The sequence below is a fragment of the Passer domesticus genome, chromosome 3 (genome assembly GCF_036417665.1).
Source record: "Passer domesticus isolate bPasDom1 chromosome 3, bPasDom1.hap1, whole genome shotgun sequence".
NCBI classification, from domain to species: domain Eukaryota; kingdom Metazoa; phylum Chordata; class Aves; order Passeriformes; family Passeridae; genus Passer; species Passer domesticus.
Window position 1 is genome coordinate 27,005,543 of NC_087476.1, and position 21,197 is coordinate 27,026,739.

Consider the following 21,197-nt stretch of genomic DNA (forward strand, 5'->3'; position numbering starts at 1 on the left):
CACATGGGGAAAATTTATTTAATTTATTGGCAATTGAATGTGTTTGGATGGTAAGAAACAAAGAGAAAAATTTACCTCCTGCTCCCTAACCCCCTTTTTTCCAGGCTCAGCTTTGCTCCATTCCCAACTACTGTATCTCCCCCACACAAGCAGGGCAGAAGGAGGATGGAGAATCAGGCTCAGTCTATAAGAGCTCCTTTCTGCTGCTCCTTGCCTCACACCTTCCCCCTCATCTAGTGTGGGATCTCTGTGGGTCCCAGTTCTTTCAGGAAATATCCACCTTCTGCAGCCCCCACAGCCAGTGCCTGGGCACCCACACTCTGTACATCTCCTTTCTATAACCTCTGTAGCACTTTGCTAAAATATTAAGTAATCAAGTAATGGTCACAAAATTACAAAGCATCTTTGGATGAAGCTGATCACAGATGTAGCAGCAACATCACTAACTCCATGGAAAATATGGAAAATAGATCAGCAGTGCTAAAGAGAAAGGGACAGGAGGCAAGTTATACAACATGGTGAGCAAGCAGAGAAGAAAGTTTCCCAGGCACTTTACAGTCTAAGAAAAAGCCAGGTTAATGTGTGCTTTAAAGAAAAAAAAAAACTAATGATAGTGGCAATCAAAGTGGTGGAGAGATAAATAAAATAACTTCTCCCATCTGAATTATTGATACCAAAATATAAATTCCTAATGGAATTGGTGTACTTCAGTTAAAGGAAGAGAAATTATTTCCTTCCTATGATGAGTTCCACAAATGAGTTTCTTGCAGACTCAGAAAAATGCAGTGGATGTTTCTCTCTCTCTCTCTCAGAAAGATGACATTGACATCTCTCTCTTTTTTCCCCTCTCTCTTTCATGACTATCAAGGGGGACTATTTAATAAATGTGTGTGTGAATTTTAATGAATATTCTCTTAAATCAAGTGACCCAGTTTGCAGCACCAAATTTTCTTACTGCTGGTATGCAGAACTAGACCTAAACCAGCTAGTCTTTAAAAAAACAGCTGTCTGATATCCTGTTTTGTTCTTTCTTCTCTGCCTATGTGAAAACTATGTATTAAACATCTACCTGACATTTATTTAGAAAGCAAGAATTTAGAAAAAATAAGATTATAGCTATAAAATTAAATAATAACAATCTCTGTTTCTTTTTTCCCTCAGCCCCCATGAAAAAGGTTATCTAATGAACTATATGAAACAGGGATCCCCAGGACACCTGATGTCTTATGAAAATTTCTAGTCACAGAGATGGACTGAGTATAGTGAAAAATACAGGTCATGCACCAGAAGCTCAATGTCACATTTTAAAAATTCTTTGCCTCAGAAAATGTAATCTTTTGAATATGTTTCGGAGATAGGTAAACAGTGCTCCCTCTTTAGAGTTGTCTGAACTAAGATTAACCAAACTTTTTGAAAGCACATTGAAAATTTGCTGCTGAGCTAGGAGCTGCCCACCTAGACCAAGAACTGCTCCCTTCTCAGCAAACTGAAAAAATTCAGCATAATCTCACAGCAGTCTGGACTGCATGACTTCACTGCCTGTTTCATTGTTTGTGGAGCTCTGACATCTAACTTAGAGGCCATCTATCTGTCTCTGTGGTTATTGGTGCTCATGAGATGAATCAAAGAGAGCCAAATTGGCTTGTTGAGAGATAGACACATTTTCTTGCCCTTCCCTCTACCTCTGCTTTTTTTGACATTCATACAAAGGCTGGCTGACTACTGGTTTTTATTTTCTACTGATTTTCAATACCTACAGAGCAAATAGTACTTCCTGTTGCTCTCAGCTAAGGCAAACCTGAAGAGAATTGCCAATTGTTACAAGCACACTGAACCAATTTTATTTCTGTATTGATCTTCCACATATAGAACAACAGGTTTGAGGAAGAGAATTAAAAAACTGGTTGCTCTTCACAGTTTTATTTTGTTGTTTAGCTCTTCAGAACTCTCAAATACAACAGTGTAAACTACCATCTCACTTAGGAAGAAGGCAACACAGCACCTTCATATGATATTTGGCTCTATACTCTAATGCTATAGTTCCATGTGCTGTGCCAAACCAACAGAAAGTAAAATGCTGTCTGAAAAGTCCTCTGTGTAAATCACTGGGTGGTCAGACATAGATGATGAATTTTAGAGAATTTATATACATTAGAAATGAAAAAAAAAGAAATTATAAAAATATTTTACAATATATCTAATATTATCTTTTTAAATTTTATTATTTTATTATTCCTTCTGCAATCCAGTGACTCCTTTTTTTTCCTTCTTGTCAATAATATCTAGACTGTTTCATGCGTAGTGCCTGGTGTCCTTGTAGCAGTACTGAAGTCCTTTCACACTAGCATGTATGTGAAATAACTGTTATTCCTTCCAAGCGGATCAGAAGGGCCATGCATCCCACTTCCTCCCTGAAGCTGTGGGAGTAGCCAAATATTTTGAAATCTTTGGTTTTTCACCCAGCCTGAGTCAGGCACAAAAAGATGGAAAAGTGAATCATATGCAGTCACTGTCTATGTAGAGAAACCACAGTGAGTAACCAATCACATCAGCAGTACCTGGAATGCAATGCTTATTCAGCACATAGAAAAAATTGTGTACAAGTCTGCACCATTAAAGCAGTGTCTCCTTTAATACATAAAGGGAAGGTTCTAAAGAACTTAGCAAATTTTGGAAATTAAGGTTAAGTTTAGAATTTCCATGATATAACAAAAAATCTCTTACATATGATTTATCTGCAACACTGCAACATTGAAAGGCAAATAATACAATTTTCAAAGCAGATGTATCCAGAAAAGAGAAACTGGGTTACACAGAATATTAGAACTTTATTCTTCCTATTTTTCTAGCAGAAACCCAGAGATTCTTTGGCTATTGGAATTTTAAAATTATAACACATAGCCAAATCTAAAAGTAGAAGATAAAGAAATGTGTATTATTTTGCTGTATAAGATATACTTTGATTCTGGTGAATTCACAACTTACTGTCTTTGGAGGACCCGATAAATTATGGCACAGAGAGTCAGTAAAATCTCATAGAGAAATATCTGCTGTTAACAGCATCACGCACAAAGAAAATAAAAAATAATTACTGCAATTGTCAACAGCACATTGAAACTTTATCCTTAACATAATTATTAATCTTACAGCTTGCTTTGGAAAAAGAAATTTTCTGGTTATTCTGAAAATCAAAGTAGCTATTATTTTGTCATGTTTGATAAGAGCGTCTGATAAACAGGAAGGCTTTAGAATTTTCTGAATTATACAATACTTTAGTCATGCTTTTGAAAGTTGTAGCATGAAAATCTAGCGATCTATTCACATATCTAATTACCAACATATCTTTAATATGCTTAACGATGAAATAATCAACATACATTGGAGATTACCATGGTCATTGAACATCTGATTCTGTTTAAAAATGTTAAAATTGGTATGACAAGTCTTTTAAGCATTCCTCATTAGTCGTTTTCATTTTACCACTTCTGTAGGAAAAAAATACAAAGTAAATATCCTGTCTTGAACCACTTGTTTCAAGTGGACTTTTTTAAAATCAATAACTGGAATAAATGAAGTTCAGAGTATGAATATGAAGGATATCACTGAAGTGTTTGACTTATACTAGGAAAAAATGGACATAATAAAAACTTTGCTTCATCTTGATAATATCAATCTTCATTATTATTTTCAAGTCTGATCCTCTACATTAGAGAGGGAGAATGGTGGGATGTGCACCTTAAACATAGTAAGTATCAAAAAAACCTTTCCATTCTACCACTAGTGTATATAAGCACTCTCACTGGGAAGGTATATATAAAATATAAAGTTGGACTCATATCAAAATGACCACTGACATGACGGAATTTTCTTCAGAACTATGAAATTGTTTTTCTCTCCATCATAAAACTTTTTTGTATGTCTTGCAAATTAATGGAAAGTTAAATATCCAAGTCTTTGTGGTGAAAGATTGATTATTCTGCATAGCTGTGAGCCACTTATGCCTATCAGCAGCTTTTAGGATGAGTTAATTCATCCTACAATGGTAAACACAATCCAAAGTAAAATACTGTGAAAGTTAGTGCATTTTTTCTGTGTTGCTTGATTTTGCTTTATTATGTTTAGTTAAACTCACTAATAAATACAAATACCCTTTAGCAACATTGGTAATTCAAAGGAAATATGTTATCTTAAAACAGATAATATGGTTAAAATAATAGTTATCCTTTTTCCTATAGGAAATACAGTCATCTCTAGCATCTCTTATTCTATCAACTAAAAAGTGATGGATACCTTCAGAAATAAATATTAAATGATGCTCCCTTATTTTTTTTTCAGGACATGGAACTGTAAACAGGAATTTACTAAGTCAATTTCAAGTTCATGGTTGAAGCATCTTTTTGAGCCAAACTCAGCATTTCCCCCCAGACAGAATTTGATTTAACAGAATGCCTGATTTGGCATAAAATTTAAATACATAAGATTACCAACACAATTTAATTTTTCAAATTCCATGATTGACAGGAGATTGACAGGTGTGCCCTGCTAACAGGACATTCCAAATAATATTTTCCAGTATTATTTTTCTGTGATACTAGAGACATTTACAAAATATATTTATTTCATCATTAAGACTTACAATAACAAAATCTTGAGTTTTAAGTAGGTTTGAAGCTGCAGTAATTGTAACAGAAAAAAGGGGTTATCAATGGGATAAAAGATTGTGAGAAACAAAAAAATAGTATTTTGCAAACCAATTTTTCTACTTTTTCAGCTTATTTACCATTTAACACTGAGCACTCAGGGAGGTAACCTAAAGACAAACTGTCAGTTTTTAGCTGAGTGTCGAAAATTTCTAGTGAGCAATAAATGTTTGAGTACTGCATTAATTTTTAAATTTTCCCATAAATCCATGTACTTATACAGACAAACTCCTTTAGATTAATACCTTTATTGAAAGAAGGTGAGGTTAGATGGAGTAATTATGACTCGTTGGAATTTTTCTTAAATAATGTAAGTAATCAACGGCCTCATATTTTTTCAAAGCTACATATTTGAAATATGGTAAATATATCTCGCTTTTCCTTGTTGCTTCTATGGTTCCAGGTAGGTCATATCACTCCAGCTGAGACTCAGAACTCAGTTCAGTATGGAGCTCTGGATGCCTGATGCTACTCTGTATTATTTAACTGCTCATACAGTTCACACTCTAACACTTATATAGACATGAATAACTTTGAAAAAGACTGAAGAAAACTCACACCTTGCAAGAGAATCTCAAACCTTCTTTAATCCATAGATTTTGGTGAGTATTAGCTTTCGGAATACACATCTTTATAGGATCTCAAATGGCGTTTAATGCAACTCTTTAATTTGTCCATAAGAAAACACAGCAGATAACACCTATTTTGTGAGATAGCCTTTTTGTCTGAGATAAATGTATAATGACACACTATGAACTGGAGGATGAAAATATTATAACATCATATACTGCAAACTAGTCTGTGGCGAGCCACTTTACAATAAACCATCCAAAACCAGTTAAGGATTTTTTTGTGTATCTCCTTACAGAATATGAGACACAAAAACTAGCCCTTGACTTATTATAAATATGATTTAGCAACAACCATAGCATTCATGTGGTATTAACCTAACCCTCATACAGAATGCAAACACAGCACTATACCAGGTACTAAGAAGAAAACTCTACCCCTGCTGAAACCAGGACAGCCAGCTTGAGCAGGAATGTTGGAAGGACCTCCAGAGGACCTTTCCAGCCTAAAGAATCACTTTGTCCTTCTGAGTTCTTTGGTCATTCCTCTAAGGGCAGTTAATGTAAGAAAATCTAGCATAAACCCAGAGCATGAAGGGTACAGGAATTCAAACATCTGTTCTTCAAGTCAGTAGCTAATGAGCTTGAACAGCCATAGCAGTTGGTTTGTTGGCTTTGACAGATCACTGATGAAATATTGCATACTGCTGATGAATGAAGGCAAAAAAATGTCTCTGAAAGTGGCTTATGTTTCTGAACACACTGAATGTTCTGTTCACACACAAAAGCTGAAATTGAAACAAACACAAAAGGTAATGTTTTTTATATTCTTTATGAGAACCCATTTTCTTATTTGAGTTATTCCAGATAATATGCCACATGGAATCATTTAACTAGCTGATTACAATGTTCCAAATTTTTGTAAATTTTAATTGCATATACAAGAGTTTGTATTCATTAGCTTGATTGAATTCATCTCTTATGGGACTATTTTTAAGACTGAATAGATGAAGTTATTACGTGTGTAAAACTGTAACTGTTTGATTAATGAAACTGGGATTAAGGCTTTCAGAGAACAAACAATACATAGGTGTACAGGGCAAAAGCTTTCCTACCTTAGAGTGGCAAATATGATGATTTTTATGAAATTTTCAATTGCTATAGAAAATGCAGTAAACAGAAATTCATGCAGTTGTATATATGTCCTTCTAGAAGTAATCACAAATTTTGTTCAAAATTAAGTATAATTAATATCCTAAAGCATTTCCAGTTCTATGCAGCATAACATGGGTATAATTCATCTACATGCTGATTTAAAATTCGAAATTAATATATAGAGTGTGTAAAATATACCTTTTTAAAACCACATCTAAATGTGTTTTCCTCAACAATTTTATAAATTCATATAATAAAATAAAATTTCTTAAATCTATCCCAGACTGCTTTCACTGTTAATCTTCAAATAATTTTGAAAAGGTGAGGTGTGTTAAGATGACAGCAATATTGCATGTAGTTGTCATTTACCAAATCACCTTTCCATTTCTCATTTATCACATAATTGATTATGTTGGAAATCAGTATGGCCCGTATGAAACCTAGGCTACACTATGTACCTGCTGAGATACAAAACGTGCTGCTCAGATGTTTCCAAATCATCAGAAATCATCCTATATTGCTAGGTAACTGGTAATGATGGAAGCAATAGCAAGATATAAGATAGTTAAGTTTGGGGTTTTTTTTTGTTTGTTTATTTATTTAATGTAATTTTAAGTAATACTTTCACACTATGCAGGATACCCAACACCTGTAAATAACAATAAAAATATGCACTAATATGAAAACATATATATCTTTGAAATAATTAAATTAAATAGGTAAACACCATGACTGAAAATGAGACATGTTGTATGGATAGTGATTTACATGTTTTTTTAGAAACACATTTTCAGAATGCACATGTATGAAAAAACTTTGTAGAATAGTTCAAGCAATGATTTTCTTCTTCTGTGGAAAGGGAAGAAGTAGAAGTGTAGGAAAAATCATGGACACTGATAATAAAATCATGTAACTAGTACTTAATACATTGCACCTGCCAAAGTTTCCATGTGGAGGTACAAAAACATGCTGAGGAGTTCCACATTTCAGAATGTGCCATCTGCTTTTAAAGCTGGAAGACCAAATAATAAACTTCAGCAGCTTCTGTACCACTGCATGGTCTAGGTGATAGTTGGCCAAATTAACTGGATCATGTATTTAACAAATAAACCTTTTTAAGGACAACTAAAGGTGTCCTTCTCAGCCATGAGTAAATGCTCACATCCATACTACTGATTAAAGTCTGACAGGAAACTGGAAACAACTGCTTCCAATATGTTCACTTGGAAGATACATGAAATGTAAATGTACGTAATAACATGATATAGTTCTGTGGGAATGGGCACTATGTTCATTAAATTCCAGAGAAAAATTCTGAAAGTTCTGCAGACGAATAAGATTGAAGAGTGATGTTGTCACATATAGGGAAGATTTTAATTAATGCTTGCTTGTAATCTCCTAAACGGAAAAGGACCCGCTCAATCACATCACTGTGCAGAACAGACAAAAATAATATTTAGAGACAAAAATCTAAGATGTCTAAAAATATCAGTACTCATATTTTAAGAGCGACAATCCACCCTACTATCTAGATAAATCAAAATCATGATCACCTGAGTATTTCAATCTCCTTGTTAAATTTACCTTCCTTCAGCCACTGAATTGAAGAAACACCATTTGCCCCCATGACAGTAATATCACTTTAATCACAAGCAGAGCAAATTTTACATCAGGCAAATTCATCTCAAAACCTACTCATGGGATGAAATGTGTTTGGATTAATGTTCTTTGAATAACTTTAAAGAACAAATCCATAAAACCAATCCAAACTACATTTCAAGTATGTGCTCAAAGCTTTAACTGAAAAAAACCTGTACATTCTCAATCATGAAATCACAAAAAATTACACTCAAATGAATGCACATTTTCAAACCAGTAATCAAATCATCCTAAAATAAACAGAAATGGAAACACAAATGAAACTGCATCGAAACACATTTCTATTTTCTTTAGGCAAGGCAGAAAAAAGTAAGCAATCAGAGCTTTATTGACTTTCTTCTATAAAGATGCCATTTCACAAGTATCATAAAGACAATGACTGAACATTTAAAACTCATTTAATCTTCATCAGGTTTGAGAAAATGGCCATATCTAAGGAAACTAATCATACAGTTAAAAGAAAGCAATAGCTCCAAACTATGGGAATGTATTTGTTTCTTGCACATGTGGATTAAAAAACAAAAGTTTGAAAAGGAGAAAGTCTGTTTCTATAGGTATTGGATGTGCTAGTTGTGGTGTTTAACCACTGCAGTCGTAGTTGCATCCAAAACCGGAATAGCTGTCAAAGATGATCTTCCAAACTAACTCAAAGTCAAATGTAGCCAATGTATTTTTCCCCTGTTGGAGACCTTTGAAACAGTAACAAAAAATGGTCATTTATTCTATTATTTGACTATTTTCCTGCATTATAGGGGAAAAAACCCCACACAATTTTGCAAGGAAAGCATACAGATAAAATTATCTATCTCCAACAGCCTCTGAGAACACAAATCAACAGTTTGTCATGGATTCATATTTTATATGTTATGATACAAGAGCATGGGAGGCTACAATTGCCTTGTCAAGTTTGCCTTTTCGTTTGACAGAGGTTAAGGATGACTGCTGAAGGATTACAATTTTATTGCTGTTTGCTGAAGGATATACTGCTCTCTCTATATTTTAGAAGGACTCACAAGAATAATCACAAGTCATTTTGAAGACCAAACCCATAAACTCAAATTCATGTAAATCCCTACTAGTCACAGTCTACAATCACACCTTGACAGTTATTTAGTATGCCGCTGTTTCAAAGATAGCACTATAAAATTCTGGTAAACAAAGGAAATGTGTAAATTGAACTGACAGTATTTTTTAGTGTAACAACACAAAGAACGAGGCCATAAATACAGAGGTGTTAATATTAAGATAGAAAAAGAAAGAAATAAAATTTTCAGTGTGAACTTGAACTCTACACCTAGAATCAATTTTTTGTCGTTTAGCTGCATTTGTTGCTACAATATTATTAGGCTTTGAAATCTGTATGGCATTTTAATGGCTTAAATGTATGAAGCAAAGACAATGCTACCACAGCTGATGCAGTGCAAACAATTATCTGACCAATGTCTCATACAAGAGAAGCTTCTGGGATTAAAAAACAAACTTAGAATAGTTGATTAGTATTGAGCTGTATAACTCTATTGAGTATATTCTGAGAGAAAAAAACCTCTTTATCTGCTAGATAAAAAGGAGGGGAAGTGATATACTTTTCTTTGTAAATTTTGTATGCTTTTGCAATCTGTACAAAAATCCTAAAATAACTATACTGCCAGCTAATAAGATTTGAATGTATGCTAGGTGACTTTGCTGCATTAACACTAGATGTTAATACTAAGCATAAAAGCAAAACATCCCTGTTTTAAATGTAGAAAAAAGTAATGGAGAGACCTGTGGCTGAAAAGAAAGTAAATATATAAACAAAACAGTTTCTTAAATGGCAGCTCCTACTAGCCTTCCATATATTGAAAAGAGGATTTATATTCTAACAAGTCTGTTTCTAAAAAAAGCAGTAAAGCTTATGGGTTAAGCATACAATCTAACAAAATACGCTGAACATTCTTCTCCGCATATCAATCTACTATATATAATGAGATTAACAAACCTCTGTAATTTCAGAATTTATCAACATTTACATCACAGAGAAATAGCTCAGAAGAAAAACAAAAAAATATTCAGATTTTGCTTTGATTTTTCTTTTTTGATAGTAAAAGGCAATTTAGAGAAGTCTAACATACACGTTTAAAGATAAATTTTGCAACACTCTCCTTCACAGACTATCCTCTAACAGCAAAAATAGTCCTAGTTAAGGTTTTCTTTAATTTAATTTCATAATTTGTGTATTACATTCCCTCACGTCACAAATGTTTACAGTTCAGGTGCAGCAATAAATACTTAATAATATTTAAATGATGTAAAAATATATTATCTTAATTACAGTAATTTGATATTTATATGGGTCAGAATTATTTCTAAACATTTCTGTAGTAAAGATTGAATACTTTACAATTATTTAACCTTATTAATATAAATATAACAAAAGACCCTATATTATTTCTGTTTTACTTCTTACCTAGCTTTCACTAATTGCTTGTATGAAATTCCATAACTGGAAAAGAGTTAATTCATTACCAAAGCATGATACCAATACCCATCTCAATATGATAAATGAACCATTTTGAGAACTATCTCTTGTACAAGATGAAAAATGACAGCAGTGATTAACCATTCTTGTACAACCCTGATAGTACAGTGGCAAATGTAGATATGACAACTTTTAGAATCATAGTTGTTTGGATAAGGCTTCTAAAATCACACCAAGTCCACCCTGTAATGTAAGATGCTGTTAGCATGCCCATTTTTAATTTATCTTAAGCAATAGTTTAGTCTTATATTTAGCACTAAAACATGATGACAAATCTAGTTTATTCAATGTGTTAACGAATAAGCATAAAATATGAGACCCCCATTTGTAATTTCAAAAATTATGTTTAAACAGTTTCAGTTCTCAAACTGACATAATCTGTATCTGTAAATGTATCTGGACTTTGAAGACTTGGAATGATTCATAATTTCTCCAAAGGATTGAAGTAATCTGTGTGAACAAAAATGTATTTTCAATCAAGGAGAATTGAAATTAAATTATATCTTCAAATTTATGAAAAAGTTACCAAATTTGCTTTCCAATTTTACTTGCCTTTTTATTGTCCAAAAAAAGAGCGAAATTATATTTTATTGCTCAATAGAGATGACCAAACTCTTTTAGTGTAACCCAGTTCTTACCTTATTGTGATAGGGACAAGGAAACCTTTGCTGACAGATTGGTTCAGGGATACAGTCAGAATGTTCTGAGAGTTTCCACAGCCTAATCGAACTGTTGGTCTTCCCTCCACAAGATACAAGTGAAGAAACTGCTCTCCAAAATTTTTTTCACCAGCTTTGAAAACAAAAATGGAGATAGTCACACTTCTGAAAATGTAGGACCTCACAGAACTAAACCACACTACTGGAACACCATCATCAGACACTATGCCTACGTGACCTTGGGGACTCTTCTGTCAATATACAGGACTCTTCTTGAATGAGTGTGAGAAAAAAAAAATCAGACTGTAAATCTCTGTATTTAGCTGATAACAGTAAAAAGTAAAAGAAAATAACTAAAAGACAAAATTTACTTAGTACCATTGCAGTGGCATCAACCTTACAGAGATCTTACATTAATTGAACTTCTCTCTATCCAGCAGTGTCATTAAGGCAAACAAGGATGACAATAAAAAAATTCACATTCATTCAGTTTTTCACATAAGTTATAGAAAACAAAAATTATAGGAGGATAGCTCTTATAAAGATTTAAAGATTATGAAAAAAATCACCTTTCCCAATTAATGATTTATTTCAGAGTAGAAGAGAAGAACATCAAACATACTATTACTTGAACTCTTAAAAATATTAATGAAAAATATGCTTAGAGTTCACTTCCACTAAATAGTATATTGTACATTGTAAAAATGACAGCAAAATACTTAAGTGATGAATGATACATGGCTTTTCTACAAAAAAAGGACTGACACCTACAGTTTCAAATGATGTTGGATGAATTTGTCCTTTGAATTTAACTGCAATTTACTTTTCATAAAAGGTAAGACAGTTCCTGTTTACAATTTTTATTCACCTTTGAGACAAATAGTTAAAATGTTAATCTGTTTTTTCACTGCATTTTACTATTTTAACTGTATTTAAAAAGACTCACTGACTGGGTCATGAAACTGAAACTACTGCATGTATTCTTTGGTGTACTACTGCCGCTGAACAGGAGGCCCTGGGTGCTGGCATGGGTGCTAACAGGGAGAAATCTCACGCTAGCATTTTGGGGACCCTCAGCTGTGGAGTGCCTGGGTTTGGGTGTGTGAGTCTTGAGTGAGTCTGCCCATGAACCACGAGCAGGAGGCCCTGGAGTGGGTCAGCAAGGCAGGGATCTGGGCTGGGTTTCAGCTGCTGGGTTGGAGCTCCCAGGCCTGGATCTGCTGCAGGGGGCCACAGGTCAGAACATCCTTTATTATTTTTATTCAGAAAGGTAAAAAAATAGGCCATTCTTGGGGCTTAGAAAACATACCAATTTGTAAAAACAAAATAACTTTATTTTGGAGGGAAAAACAAAAACAAAAAACCAAAAAATGATTCTTTAGATCAGAGAGAGACAGCAGTGCTTGCAACTGCCTGATCAGTTCCTTTTGTATAGTTCCTGGCAGAAACAGTTCACAATGTAAACTCCCTCCTTGAGAGCAGCTTTCTAGTCAACATTGCATTTCTTCAGTCTGTTACAAATCCTGATGACCTACTCAAGTCTTTTATGCTTAGACATATTTTGTATTCTGAATACCTAATTAACGCCAAAGCTATTTTAATTTGACTGGATTTCATGCCTTTGGCTTTTACAATTTTCTTCTACAATAGTCTGATAATTCTCTTTCAAAATATATTGCACTATTGCACTGCTTTTTAACCACCATATAACTGAAATACACACGTATTGTACTTTTTGTTTCCTAGTCTTCTCCCCTCCCTGCACATGCCATTCCTGGCATTTCCAATTTTTACCAGTAAGTAGATCTGTAAATCACATTGATTCAGAGAGAATTAAGTGGATGTATATGTACATCCACATGTCTTGAAAAAGTGAAGTTACAGATGAACAGCTTGTTTCCCTTCTTCCAGTGACTCTGTTTGTCTATTCACATTGCCCACTCGTAAAAACTTGGAAGCAGGTCCTCATTATTACCAGTAAAGTAAAAAATCTGGGACAGCTCCCTCAAAGGCAGCACTACTTCTTGAAGCTTCAGTGAGTGTTGCTGCTTGAACTTCAGTCTAGGGAGCACTTTTAAGTCACACTTACAGGTGACTAACAGCATTCTTCACATTATTTGCTAGGTGGTATGAAATCCTTTGAAAGGACAGTCCTTTAAATCTTTCTACAGTGAACATGAGGAGTAAGAGAATTTTATTCTGGCAATGTGAAAGAGCATATACTACCTAGTGCATATGATGGAAGTTACCTTCATAGGAAAAGCTCGAGTCATAAGAGAAACAGACAGGTTCTGGGAAGAGACAGAGATCAGGAAATATCTGAGTTAAAAACCTTGTTGGATATTAGGGGTAAATCATCTTGACCTTAGTAGAGATTATGTGAGGGGTTCCAGCAAAAGAATCTCAGCAATCATCCCTTCACAGAAAACGGCGAGCTGGAAGGTTATTTTTGTACATCAGTATGTCAACAAGCAGATGGCCATTGAGCTTAAATGATTCCCTGTCTAAGAGACAGATTTGAAGTCCCATTAAAATATGGGATAACCTTTATTAAGAAAGAAAATATATTTTGACACAGAGGAAGGATACTGTGAAATGCTCTACCTGAAAATGCCAGCCGAAATCAGAGATAGAGACTGCATCTGAAACACCTGAATGGCCTCTGGCCTCTGTTTATTTTCCTAAGGTTAAGGGGAATATGGGAAGATCTGGGGAACAGAGCTCCTGAGACAAAAGGAAATAATTTATGAGCCCAGCTTAGGAAAAGAGAGCTGTTGTCCTTAAGGAATGCTATAAACATGGGCTGTGATATCTGAAATCCAATTGTCAGAAGTTATAGGCTACCATATATAGCAGAAGCTAAACAATCTACCCTTGAAGGGATTGTGAGCAGCATTATGCTGACTCTCTTAAAAGTGAAAATGATGAAGTAAAACTTTACAACTGTATCAGGTTTTTACGATCACTAGCAATTTATTTTGCTTTGTGGCTAAATATCACAATTTGCTTTGTCGTGTTGATGAAATTTAATCATGCTAACAAATAAAATACTTAAGGAATAGAATAGAAATTTTACGAATGCATTCTGTAGTCAACAAATAAATCTTCTCAAACGATGGCTAATCTTTATTGGCACAAATGTAATTGTCACATTGTATCAACTATTTAAACATAACGTAACAGCAAAAAATTCCAGAGAGTTTTAGTCCATTTGCTGTTAACATTCTTTAATGTATGTATTTCTTGAATACATACTGAAATAATTATGGAAAATGTCATTATTAAGAATGTAAATGCATTTTTCTTTGTATTAAGACAGATGTATGTATAGTAATTTTCTATAAATCACACATAGACTTTTATGACATCCTATCTCTTTCCCCTTTTTTTAACAGAAAACCTATTTTTGGAAGCCTCAGAAGTCCTTAGTACTTGTTAATTTCAACCAACAATTGATGAAATTCTTGCTAATAAAGGCATCAAATAGGAAATTGTTTTTAACAACAGTATGGTACAATTTACTAAAGTGACATGCTTAGCACAAGTTATGATTCTCATATTCTGCCTATTGGTTAGCCTATAAGCAAGCTTTCTTGCTGTATTCTCTATATTTATTTTATTTGTCTTATATATATATTTGCAATAACTGCTGAAAGGTATTAAAATAATGCATTGATAATTTCTGTGTTCTTTTCTTTTTATTTAAAGGCATGTTGACATGAAAATTGAAGAAGGTACAGATTTTTATTCTTCACTGGCTAATATACTAGGTAAAGACAGATGCATGTTTCAATCCTTTTATATTATCCTTATGATTTTGACTTAAAAAGTCTTCTTATGCATACTTTCTGATACAAATTCATTTGGGTATTAGTAGCATCTTGTCTGAGATTTCTCCCTGTAATTAAATATCTAATAATTATCTGCCAGAAAAACAGATGTAACCCCACCACCACCTGGTAAAAACAGGTGTGTTTGTAAAAAGCATAATCTGAAGGTGAATTAATTAAAAAAAAATCAAAAATGTACAACAATTTTCTAGTAAACTTCATCTGAAAGAAGCATATGACTGTAATGATCTCACTATTTTAAAAAGTTATTTTGATGAATAGAAAGGTTTTTGCTATATGAATATGGGAAGCTTATTGTAACCATAATTATTAAAACATTGCTAACATGCATAAATTTACAGAATCTGAAAATGTTGGGAACATTAACCCTTAGAAATGTGTGGTTCTTGTACCTTGTGAGTGCAATAGCCTCAACTTGGCTTTTCGATGATGGTTCATTCCTTGGATGTTTGATGGTAACACAGTTTCAAAAAAGCAGCAGTAAATGCAGGAGTTGTATTACCATCAAAAACAGAAGAGCTGACAGCAGCAGCTTCTCTTTTGTAGTAGTTAGAAGTGAAAATGAAAGACAGAGCAGGGAGAAAAAATGGGGATGAAGGAAATATAAAGAAAGCATATGGGGGAAATCACAAAAGATATTTATCTGACAGAAGAATGTACAGAAATAATTTAAAAATTCTCAATTATCTGTATAGGCACATGGAGTTCATTCATAAAACAGTGGAGAGATTTTTATTTACAAATTTATATAATTTTTTTTAATATTCATGTAAAACCAAATAAGAATATTGATCTGAACCATTATAACAAGCACTTGTAATATTTGGAAAGGAATCTAATTACCAAGGAGACACGGAACTAAAAAAGAAGGAGTAAAAACAAGGAAAATGTATTGGTGCTACAAAAAGAGGGGAAGAGATAGTTAAAGTTGAAATGTAAAACAAAGATCTATCTAATGTGAAACACAGTATCAGAATTCCACAAAAATTCTGATAAGACACAGAAAGTAATGGATGACTTATCAGAATTCTACAAGAATTCCGATAAGTCGTCCATTACTTTCTGTGTCTGTGGCCCACAGCCAGGCAGAGATCCAAGATTTACTTATTTACTTATTTAGCTTAACAGAAATCTATCCTTAGAAAAAACCCTACTGTTCACTAAAAGAGCAGAATATTGCAAATCAGTTAAAATACCATTTTAGGGGTAACAAAGGGAATGAGGATGCAAGTATGACGTGCTACTGAGAACCTATGAAGAAAAGGTGAGTTTTCACGCTGTGAAAATGTACAAAAATTATCCTGAGTTCGTGGAGCTACCCCAGCTCAATTTTAGGGTGAGAACTGAATTTGTAGCACTAATCCTGACCCACACTGCCTCCTTTTCGGAGGGACAAGAAGTGAGCTGTGACACAGTCCATGGATGTCTCAGACATGGGCAACTGGAAAACAAAAAACTTCATTCTCTCATTAGTTCTCCACTAATGCCATTATATCTTTCCAGAAAGCAGAAACACTGTTATTCTAAAGAATATGAAGTCCTCAAATACTGCTGAAACAAAATCTCTGCAAACACCTGAAAAATACTATATTAACAATTTTCCATAGACAGTATGAACTAATAGCTGGACATCTTATATTAGGTTTTAATATCTAATTAGGTTAGATGCAAAATGAGTACATTACCTAGAAAAGAAAATACATAGTCTTATGAATTGGTCATCTAGCTCACCCCTAGCAATGAGCAGGAACATCTTCGACCCGATCAGGTTGCTCAGAGTCTTCCCAAACCTGACTTGGATGATTCCCGGGATGAGGAATCTACCACCTTTCTGGGCATTTTATTCCAGTACATTGCTCCCCTCATTGTAAAAAAAACATTTTATATCTAGTCTACATTTACACTCTTTTGGTTTAAAGACATTACCCCTTGTCCTGTTGCAACAGGCAACTAAGAAGTTTAGCCCCATATTTTTTATAAACACCCATTTAATACTTAAAGACTGGAATGTGGCATCTCCAGAGCCTTCTGTTCTCCAGGCCGAACAAACTCAACTCCTCTAACTTCAAAAAACACCACTTCCTCCTGAGCATAGCACAGAATCTTCTTTTTTTTTTTTTTTTTGAGATTTTTGGTTCCCAGAGATGCTTACTCAGGGCTTATGTGTAGACAGCAAGATTAACTTTGGCTGGAGCCAAATTACTTTGCAGTGATGAAGCAAACAAAATCACTAAATGCCAAATATATTCAAAGTACTTCCAATAACCTCCACTGAATTCTTCTTCAAGGGCAAATAACTCCTTTTGAAATTGAAATACCTAACAAGTATAAAACATTTTGATATAAAGAACTGCAACATCACCACTTGTCCATGATTCTTGGCAAATTTTGCCTTGCTGTAGATTAGGCAGCTGCAGCAACAGCCCAGATATAATATATAATATACCAGGATTTAAAATATTAGTTTGAAAAGAGGTAAACATTAATTTTCAGTTTGGGGCTAGAGTGTTTCACATCTAAAAAAAAATTAGTACAGATAATAAAAGGCATAATTAAATAATGCCACAAAGCTTATATTACTTTTAACCCTGGTTTATAAATATGTACATAGTTCAGGTGAATTCACATATAGTACTACTAGATTAATATAAATGCAATAAAATTTAATCACAATTATTTATGCTTATATTATCAACAAGATTTCTTGTGTAGAGAAAGCCTAGGAAGCTGCAGTGAACTGAAAATGTTCCTAATGATTTTGTCTTTGTGGAGTAAATCTATCAAATAATCTTATTTTTCTAGCTCTTCTTGGGAAGAAATCACCTCACTTTCCATGTTTTCCATTTGCAAGAAATTGCAAGATAAAATATATAATGAAACACTCAACTGGCAGAGAAGTCTATTTTTTCTTGCTGACTAGTGAAAAGTGTACTTCTGTCTCAGAAGTTTATGCCATATATTGAGGAATGAAATATGCAGACAAGAAGCAACTTTTTTATGTAGTATTAACAGGCATCCATCCAAGTCTGCAAGTATACTCTCTGGGGATCACAAAAGAATTCTCTGAAGTGTGAAATCACAGTAAGTACTTCAAAATATGGCAAAACTGCAGAACCTAAGATAGTTCTATAAATGAAGAATTTGGAACCAAGATTACAATTATAAAAAATGAGATTCAATCCAACTATGGAGAAGTTGTTTCTCTATATGTTGTTCAAAACTTCTTCAATATTTGTATTTAAAGTCATATGCTTACTATGTTCTTTCTTGTCAGGAAGCAGCATTTTCTCTTGTAAGTTATGTTTTGCTCAATGAGTCATAAATTAAAGAACTTTCCAGAGGAACACAAGGAACAATGGTTCAAATTTTATAATGCAGCATGCATTAGAATACCAAAAGGCTTCTACTGCATTTTAATGACTCATTTTGCTGTTGAAGAGGAAATGCCAGCTGATGTACACTAAAGTTAATAAGGACCTGAAGGAGCTAAAACTGATACTTAGCTTCAAGTATCTTTGGTACTCACTGTAAAGAATTGTGCCAGTTAGAGCAGTTGTTTTCACTGTCAAGTACAGAGTTGTCAGATTGCTTGTTTCCTCCCCAGATGCAGTCTTGGTATCAGATACGGATGTCAAAGAAGGTAGTTCCAAATAAGAATTTCCAGTGAAGGATGGAAAAAACAGTGCTATGTCTGAAATGAACAATAAAAAATGAATTTTATTAATTTATTACAAAATAAATTAATAAAATGCAAGCACTTTAGAAAGATCCATTTTTTTATACCTGTGAATAGCATCATCATTTGCTGAGCATGTATTTCTTTAATTTCAAGCATTCAAATCAAATACACAGAAAATGAAAAGGTACTAACATCTGCCTATTACCAGAAGTGAAAAGACCATTGTAGGAGGGATGACTGCTAGAAGATGCAAATTAAAAAGACTGTCATAAATTTTCTTCTTTACAGATGTGTCAGTACAGAACTTTTGTCCTATGACATCTCCATGAAGGAATTTTAATTTTTATTTCTAGATGGGAAACCTAGTTTTTCTTCATTTGCAGAGTACTCAGATTTGTGGGGTTTGAAATTACAAAGAGAATGCCATTGGGCAGAATATGCATTTTTCCACTACACTACTCTGGAAATGAATAATTGTTAAGAGAAAATTTTTAAGTGTGAAGGCTTAACATTTATAATGTTTATTGCATTCATTACTTTAGTCATTATGGTTTTCAGGGTTTTTTTTTACCCTTAAGACATGATAATAGTATCATGAATGCAAGAAGAAATAAACTAAAACTAATTGAGGTTAGGCAGAATGTCTTCCCAATGCCTTAAGAAACCTATTTCAGCAAAATATCTTGAAAATTTCCCAGACTGATCACCAAGGATATGAATAAGGGATAACCATCAAGAAAAAATATTTTGAGTTCAGGTAATATTTTTGCAAAGAAATTTTTAATTTAATGAACTATAACTATACAATGAATCTCTAAGTGATGATTACACATAGGCATGACTAGCATTTAAAAAAAAAAAAAGTATTTACTTTCTTAATTCTTTCTTTGTTTGTGAATCTGACCTCTGTTTATCCTCGGCTGTTTCTATTGGACTTAAGAAAAAAGGGCAAAAGGAAAGGCCTAGCTAAATAAGCACATGGAGAAGGACAATCATTAAAAAACCCCACACCCTGTCAGTAAAATAAAAACAGGATGACTGCAAACAGGATGACAGCAAAAGAAAAACAGCGATGACTAGTTATGCTTCTAAATCATAGGTCTGTAAAAGTCAGGATTGTTGGAGAAAGTGGAAAAGATATGGGATGAAAAAAGGTCAGTGGCATTGCAAATCAGAAGCAGACCTACATGATTATGAGTATTTTTTGCCTAATTAAATTCATGCTTTCAAGAGAAAACGGTACTAGGAGATCTAGCAGTGTAGTGCAGGGCCACACACAGGATTACGGGCTAGGTTCTCTTTCACATGAGGAAAGGCTGAGAGAGCCAGGACTCCTACAGCTGCAAGAGAAAAAGTTCAGGTGGATCTCAACACCTGTCTGTAAATACATGGGGATGGAGAAGGGGGAGACAAACTTCTCTCAGCAGTGCTCTTGATAGCAATGGGTACAAATCAAAACCCAAGAAATTACACCTGAAAACATGGAAACTCTGTTTCAGTGTGAGGATGGTCAACATTGGCAGAGGTTACCCAGGGAGGTTGGTCAGGTCTCAGTTCTTGGGGATTTTCAAAACCAGACTGGGCATGGTTGTGTGAAACCTGTTCTAGGTGATCCTGCTCTGCTTGAGCAGGGGGTTGGACTTGGCCTCAGTATGACGGTCCCTTCCAACCTCAACAAATTGGTGATTCTGTTATCCCTCACAAGGAGCTTCTGTGCACTCGACCTTAATTATTATTCTTCAAGTGCTGTGCCTTTGGAAATCTCAGTGTAGTTCAATACTCACAATATAGTGGTACACTGAGCAACAAAGCTATTAAAATGTCTTTTATTAGATAGTTTAAAAAAACCCAAAAAACAGTCAACTTGGAGAGTAACATCTGCAATTTATATTCTAAGTTAAAATTTATCTGTGAGGTTTCTTTCAGCTAAGTGAAGGGAAGGGGGAGAAGAATGAGGAGGGAAAGGGATCATGGTATGTCTGGGCAATCTTGAAAGGAAGGATAATCTCATCAGTCCTTTAGGAACAATAGCTCCCTTCAAAGGAGGGATCTCCCCCAAAGATTTAAAACTTTCTAGGGAGTCCAGCACCTTGCATCCAAAGAAGTTTTTGCATTGATGTATATGCAAAACTACTGAGAAAAAAATGCTATTTCAACAGTCCTGTCTACATCTGCAGTGCTGTGCTCAAAGCAGCCTAGGCTTCCATCACCAGTGCTGTGAAGTCCTCTCAGAATCAGCAGAAGAGACACAGCAAATACAGCAACTGCATCAGAAACAAATGCATACCTGGAAAAAAAAAGCCATCCAGAAATGCCAAGATGCAGAGCAGATTCCCTTCCCTATGGTCTGCAGGTTATTAGCCTGCTGATCCTTAACAGTCATTTTCTGCCCTAAAGCTGTACAACA

The 21,197-nt window shown here is 34.2% G+C and overlaps 1 protein-coding gene across 5 annotated transcripts in view; it reads right to left on the minus strand.

Annotated features, from left to right (window-relative positions):
- The window catches only part of EYS (eyes shut homolog), a 797,842-nt gene that overhangs the window by 125,118 nt on the left and 651,527 nt on the right, over positions 1–21,197 (minus strand). For all 5 annotated transcript variants that reach the window (XM_064412283.1, XM_064412282.1, XM_064412281.1 and 2 more), the window contains 2 exons: positions 18,638–18,802; positions 11,240–11,393 (listed from right to left, as the gene is read on the minus strand). In XM_064412283.1, the coding sequence (XP_064268353.1) occupies positions 11,240–11,393; positions 18,638–18,802 (319 nt within the window). The remainder of the gene's footprint in view (positions 1–11,239; positions 11,394–18,637; positions 18,803–21,197) is intronic.